General features: G+C 41.8%; 1 protein-coding gene across 2 annotated transcripts in view; it reads right to left on the bottom strand.

The window, feature by feature from the left end:
* Positions 1-935: 935 nt before the first annotated feature.
* The window catches only part of plpp3 (phospholipid phosphatase 3), a 29,708-nt gene continuing 23,113 nt past the window's right edge, over positions 936-7,530 (bottom strand). For both annotated transcript variants that reach the window (XM_020603474.1, XM_020603473.1), the window contains exons 6-7: positions 6,914-7,090; positions 936-2,028 (exon numbers count right to left, since the gene is read on the bottom strand). In XM_020603474.1, the coding sequence (XP_020459130.1) occupies positions 1,900-2,028; positions 6,914-7,090 (306 nt within the window). In that variant the 3' untranslated portion in view covers positions 936-1,899. The remainder of the gene's footprint in view (positions 2,029-6,913; positions 7,091-7,530) is intronic.

The raw sequence follows: 7,530 nt of genomic DNA, 5'->3' as shown, positions 1-7,530 counted from the left end.
TTCTTTTGTACAAAAAAAGATAAAATACAAAAATACTAATATTGACTTTTAATACAATTGTGGTTGTATTTTTATTTTGAATGCACATTACAAACATAACTGTTATAATCTACAATAGTTTAGCCATCTAGATACAAAACTCTGTCAACTGATGCTTTTTAAGCAGCATTTTGTAAAGAACACAGGTCTGTAATCATAGTGAATATATCTAAACATGTTAAACAAATATCTTAATTTTGGTGATCTATACATTATTTATATATTTATAAAAAAAAGAGAGTGAAAACAGCTTTGTGACATAAGAGGACGGACCAGTGAGAAAGATGTGCAATATGGCGGAGTGTGTTGTTGGAGGAGGATATCTGAGTAGGACTTCTGTACAGTTCTGTACAACTGTTAGTGATTATACGGGTCAGGCTATAAACATACAAGGTTAAAGATACTTCTTAGCAGAGAATAAAAATAGATCCACAGTTTTTATAACATTCACCTGCTCTCCTGCTTTCTGTCACACACACACACACACACTCACGCATACACACACACTTGACGCAGCTGACAGTGTGTTTCATTTGCCACACACAATTTAACAAGAGGGGGCACAGTGCTCATACACTGGTACACACACTTTCACACACAAGGCGTACATGTACAAGAATGTGTGTACCTACACAAGCACAGGAGTGTATGGGACACACACTAACTGAAAGACAAACATCCATTGCCATTGAGTGACTGGGTGGGTGAGAGCCCCTCCGTGCCAGCAGAAAGAGCCCAGATCATCCCAAAATAATGTGCCAGCTTAGCTGTAAATCATCACCCTCTTCCCACAGTGACAAACCGAACCCCCTCACTCTGCCCAGCCATTCTCCTCCCTGCTTAGGAAGCCAAACAGATGACCCCAACACCAAAGAGTTTCATGGCACTGCCCCCGGGTTTGGGCTGCACTGACAGTCCGCTATAAAAAGCTTGATGTGCTAGAGATCTGGAAATAGACACATATAAAGTCAGAGGGCTTCCCTGTCCAATGCTGAAGGTCTGAAAGGCATACACTACAAAGGACTGCCAGTCAGTTATAAAGCCTTGAAAAGATCAGTATATGATCCTCACTGTGGCCTATCAGTACAGGGTTATTGTTATTAAAGCCATGCTATACTAACAATGAAATCTTGTTAAAATACCACACTAGGCTTGGTCAATTTCCTCTGGGAATAAGCATGTCTGTCTCATGGATGTCAGCATCATCAAGTTTTTTTAGGGTTAGCCAACTCAGGCAGCAAGTGGTGATAAATTGTTGTGAACCTAAAAACAGTGCTATACGTTATATTTTTCTATACTGTCAATATTTCTATGCTGCTAGTTATCACAGTAATATCCTTCCTATAGCTAAGGAAGTTGCTGTCCTCCAAGGCCACAGAGAGTTCAGAGAGGAATCATCATTGGAAGGTCCTCTCTCTTCCTAGGCAGAGGGTTTGTCTGTTTTATTTTTATTTTTCATTTTGTCTCTTTTCTTCATTTTTTTCACAAGTGTTTTCCCTTTATCTGGTTACACTTCCATCAAACCTTCACACCCTCAGCTCCGCCTGTCATCAGTTTCTTAATTCATTTTGTCTTTTAGCTTTCAATTCTTCTACGTTTGTGCTCAAAACAATGGGCTCAAATGTTGATAAGTAGTTAACATAATAGTAAATAATACGTCTAGATGAGAGTGGACTCTGCTGTGCAAATCTCAAATTTGATACCCTAGTCCACAAAGTGCCTCGGCGGGCATTTCAAAAAGGAAGGAGGATGCCGTTTAAGAAGCAGCTACAGTCTCTTGTCGCTACATTCTACTGTCCAATGGGAGGTGAGCAGCCCTGTTACAGGCTCCTTGGTCACAGGAAAGAGAGGTGGTCTCTCTCACACCATGTTGTGGTGGTTGTTCCTCTCAATTATGTCGGATGATGGAAGCAGCTCCTTTTTGATGGGGGAGGGTGGAGGTGTGACTGGCTTCACCCTGGGCTTGAACAGATCTGACACATAAAACACCTGGTGGACACACAGAGGGAGAACAAGGTAAAAAACACAACCAAATGCCAAGAAAAAGACAAAGGCGCTCTATTCAGTTCAAATGAAAATACCCCACACCAGGGGAAAGCCAAGTTACTGTTGCAGTTTGCATACTAAACCTCTCTCACCTCATTTGTTAAACCTTTCTAAGCTGGTTTGCCTTTGCCAGACATCTTCTCCTTTGAAAGCCTATTACCATGGCCTGAGATACCAAATAACCATCCACTTCTCTTCTTCAGATATTTGGCTACACTCCAACATGCTTTGCAATATGACGCTTGATATGATCAAAAACTCATCTGGAAAGAGTCTGAACATGGCAGGTCTGAACATGGCTACAGTAATGCGAATAGGCACCCACATGTTCTGTGAGCTGGTGAGAAAGTTGTATTACTACACAGTACCATGATGAGAAACTCCCAACCACCTCCTTCTTTGTGAAATTTCAAATTAGCAACATGAGTAATGTGGCTGAAGGAAGTGATCTTAGTATAGCTCACACTGAACTGACACTAAGACTAAGTGAACCCTGCTTAATCTTCTGTTAAATGATGGCAAAGGTGAATTCCTTTTTTACATCACCTCTGAGGTCAGTCTAGCTGGCACTGGTGGGGAATGAAGAAAAAAAGAGGGAGGGAGAAAATGTAGAAAAGAAATCTCTTCCCGACATCCTCATGACTTCATATGTCAAACAGGAAAATGAGCAGGAGCGGACAGGAAGTGGGACCATGAAAATGACTGTCTACTCTAACAGTGGATTACCATTTCCACTAACACGGGGGTCTGGGACTACTCATGAGCAGCAGCAGCTTCAGCTGCAGACAAACACACAAAAACACATAGACACATAATTGGCAGACAAAACAACTTTTCCTTTCGCATTGCCAGTTGAGGGTGCGTTGTATGTGACCTGGGGGGGTGCCACTTAACAATAAACTCTGTGAAAGAGAATGTACTGTGTGCCAGTTACTCAGAGAGCTGGAGCAACAATATGGATAACTCCAATGGGAGAAGATATACTGGGAAAATCCATCCAGGAATGTCCTCTGGGAAAACATACAGTACACTTGTGACCAGTTCACTGTTCATTTTTGTTGTTTTCCAGGAAAAATGGTGGACATAGAGTCAGTGGTCTACTTTTATGACAAAGACTGTCTCATTCTGTGACCTTTGACAGATGGATGACATCTTATGTAGATAGATGCCTCCAAAACACAGCTGCTTTCATGCCTTTCAATGGGCTCATTGTCTACAAAGTCATTAGTTTGTGTTTTGCCTTTATTACGTCAGATAGGGAATATTATAAATGGTATAATTAGGGGAGTGTAGAGGGATATGAGGTGGAGTCACTGCTCTGAGAAGGTCATCATGGGAAATATTCCAGCCTTGTTTCCCATCAGGATGCTTCACGTCCAATCGCAGTGGAGCCTGTCACCACGTCACCCTACCTATCACCCCTGAATGTACCATGGTGGAAAACTTATCACGACTTCACCACTTCCTGTGCACGCTATACACAAACACACACACAGAGTTTGAGACCTATTGTGCTGAGTGATGCAGGCTCAGCAGTAAAAAAAACAACCTTTATGTGTTTCTGTGGGTGGCCTGGTATTATTCATGTTGTGGGTGTGTAAACTGTTTACACAGTCACATTGTGGGGACTCAAAGTCCTAATGGGGACAAAAAGCAAGTTCCCAGAATGTTAATCAGTGAACTGTAAAGTGACAACTTAGTGTGAGGGTTAGGCAACTGGTGGTTATGATTCAGGTTAGGGTAAGTGTCCAGGAAATGAATGTAATGTCCCCTAAAGTGATGGAAACATAACATATGTGTGTATGTGTGCATATATGCAAGTTAAAGTTCTGCATTCAAAATTTTACTTGAGTAAAACTAAATGTTAACTTAATTAGAAGTGTTTTACATGCTGCTGGGCAGGTTGGGAATGTTCTATTGAGGATCAATAAACTTTTATGATTATACCCTGTTTTATTAATCTGATTCTGAAAAGTAACTAGTAACAAAAGTTAGCAAATAAATGTAGTGGAGTAAAGGGTACAAGAATGACCTCTCAAATGTAGGGAAGTCAAAGTATGATATAGCAAAAAAATAAATACACAAGTATATCTACCTCACAGTTATACTTAAGTGCAGTATTTGAGTCTGTGTACCTAGCTACTTTCCACCACTGTATATAAGTGTGTGTGTCTCTCTTTAATTGTGTATGCGTAACTACTATTAAAATGTCTGTCTGCTGACAAAAAGAAACTGAGTCACACAGGAAGTGAGTGTGCTAACTGGCAATACCTGTGACCACCACATTACTCACCAGATCCCCTCTGTCAAAGAATACAGCTATAAATCCGCATGCAGTTGAATAAGCAGCCTCACAAAATAATTAATCAGAAAAGCATTTACACCAAAGTAGGTCAAAGATGTCACTGTAAATATTACACTTGTATATTCATGAGATTAAAAAACAAAACGTGTGTTAGTTGGTGTACAACATACATTTTCAAGTTAAAGACTTAAGTTGTGTGTGTGTGTGTGTGTGTGTGTGTGTGTGTGTGTGTGTGTATGGAGTGATAACAATGACTTCCTGCTTCTACACAAGTTCACTGGCCACACAGACACTGTTTATTTGAGACCCTCATTCTGTGCAGCATGTTCTGTCAGGGGTGAAATAGCATCCTCTGGCTGCCTCTTTTAATGCCTGACCCCATTCCTGTCTACTGGGGCCATGAACCTTGAATAACAAATGGATGCAGCCACAGCTTTCTTTCTGACAGCTGCATCCTGCAGGACTTGGTCCTCTTGACCTTGATTATGACACATGTTAAAAAGTAGGTCGCTGTGTCTGGTAGAAAGTGCCAGGTAGGACAGAGACCACTTCCTGTTGTGGCTCCCTGATTCTCTGGATCACAAATAGTAGCCTGGAGTGTCTGACTCAAAACAGACATTCATGTACACACTCTTCCGAAACTTAGTATCCAACTCAGACACCATTAATCATTAAATGTGAGGACATTCCAATGGATTTAAAGCAGCCATTTAAAACCACAGTCTACCACGTCACTACTTGTGACTGTGCCTATACTTGCTTTGAGCTTATATTGTTCATTCACTGGCAGTCAACAGGGCTGCACTGGGATTAAAGAGGTAAGTGTAACCTGGGGAAACCAGGAAAAGCAGACAAAGTCAGGGAACAAATCACTTCTGTACAGACGATCACTGAACTCTATTTGGAAAGAAAGATGCTTTCCACAAGGCCACAGTACTCATCGTGTGATATTCTGAACTCTTCACAATCTCACAGTCTCCAATAACAACGCTGTGTCACAATTGCACACAGAGAGGACTGGACCCCAAGACAGAGAGGCCAAGGCAGCCAGGTCAGTCTAATAAACTTTACTGGCAATAAGTATGAGTATGGTAAATGGTCTTATACAGTGTCTTTACACACACTGAAACCCTTTACACTATTTCTCCATTAGCACACACCAGTGATATCATCAGGAGCAACTTGGGGTTCAGTGTCTTCCCCAGATAAGCCAGGAATTGAGCTGTCAATCGTCCAGTTGAGAGACGCTGCTCTACTTCCTAAGGCGCAGCCACCAGAGAATACGCAAGTAGCTGAGTACTCTGGTCAACAGGTGAAGAAGCAGAGGGGAGCGACTGGCCGATGACTCTAGCTGGGTTGCTACTTCTCTGCAGAGAACTGGATAATGCGGAGTGACTTTTCAATCTACTTGATTTATTTATTTCCTGTTAGTGTTTTTGGATGATACTGTGGTGACTGTATATGTACTACTGACTGTACAAATATTTGCACCTCAGGGATAATAAAGGATTATCTTATCTTATTCAGACTTTGATTTAGTAGTGAACACTGTATTTAAGCTGTCTCCCTGTGAGAGTTGTGGAACAGCTGAGTCGAATAAACTCACGCTCATCTCAAGACAAGAGTCTCCTCTCATGTCACTTCCCTCCCTTCATTCCTCCTGCCAGATATGCCTATTCAGATGTCTTTATGAAAAATGTTTTTTACTTGTCCAAGCTGATGTTGTCCAGCAGCAATGCCTAGCTGTAGGACCATTCATTTTGTTATTGCATCCTTCAATAATCTTGGCAGGGACCCTATGCTGTAGTATACCAAGGTCTGCCTAGGTGGCACTACTGAGATCTTGCTGAATTTTATTAATCTAATCCTTTCTGCATTCTGGATTTGGATTCTATGGAAAAGTAGAGAGAGGGAGAGAGGGACAGAGAGAGCATGTCTGTTCACACTTTTCCCTGAGGCAACAGAGTTTAGCTGTGGCCTGCTGTGCTGATAGACCCAGAGCTGCCAAAAAAAAAAAGAAACACCAAAATAATTAACAGCCTCATTCCTGTTTTAAAGGCTAATCCTCTCTCACTCTCTCTTACACACTCTTTTTACACTGTCTCTATTTTCCTCTTGAACCACATTCAATTTTCCTTAGCTCCATCTAGTTTAGTGTAATGATGAGGTTTACAAAAATCATCTGGCAACTACAAGGACAAGTTGTCACAAAAGCAGTGGAGAAGGTCTGTGGACTATGCATTCACACTAACACGCAGAGACACTTAAAAACACGCACTCCTGAAGGAGGGTTATGGCTCTAAGCAAAGTGTTATTCATCATTAAAGGGAATCAGATTCTCCTCTCTTCACGGCTTGCTTTGTTTCTCCTTTTCATCAAAAGCAGAGAGGCGAAAAAGCAAGAGAGAGGTGTGTGGAGGCAAACCTTATTTGAAGGTTGGCCCATCTATGAGATCCCCAATGATCAATTATAGAAAAGGTTTCAATTGCAGACGGTCTGCCTGTGTGTCATGTGTGCACTCACTATGCAGCAGGCCACCAGGGCTCCCTGCACAAACCCTGCCAAGACATCAGTCGGATGGTGCTTGTGGTCAGAGACACGCGATAGGCCGGTGTAAAAGGCCATCATCAAGAGGGTGAACTGCAGCAGCGGGCGGAGGAGACGAGCACCGCGCCATGTAAACCTGGACTGCAGATAGAACTGGAAGACAAAGAGGGAGGGGAGGACAGGAAGAGCAGAAGATACTGTTTATTGGTTCATACAACAGAATTTAATATACACAATTACTGTGTAAACACTCTAATATACAGCTTCTGTGTATAGGATGTAAAACATCATCCACATCAATGTCGTGCAGCTCTGTTGCCAGTAATGACTTTATTCCTCATATACACCTAGCTGAATTTTTTTTTTTAAGTTTAACATACTGTATGTTGTAATGCCTTTAAAACCCTGGACCTGTGTGTGTGTTTCTGTGTTATGATTGTCTGAGAGGCCTAGACTGAATCAAAGTGGTCAGGTTTGCCAGAGCCACAGAGAAACACTTACTCTCATCCACAACACACATACGCACTTGACTGCCTGAGAGCGAGACATGACTTACTCAAGGCTCAGCATCCCAGCTGTAAAAACAACATGAC

This window comes from Monopterus albus, unplaced genomic scaffold (genome assembly GCF_001952655.1).
Source record: "Monopterus albus unplaced genomic scaffold, M_albus_1.0 scaffold61.1, whole genome shotgun sequence".
NCBI lineage: Eukaryota > Metazoa > Chordata > Actinopteri > Synbranchiformes > Synbranchidae > Monopterus > Monopterus albus.
Note: the sequence above shows the minus strand (reverse complement) of the source record. Positions and strands in the feature narration are given on the sequence as shown.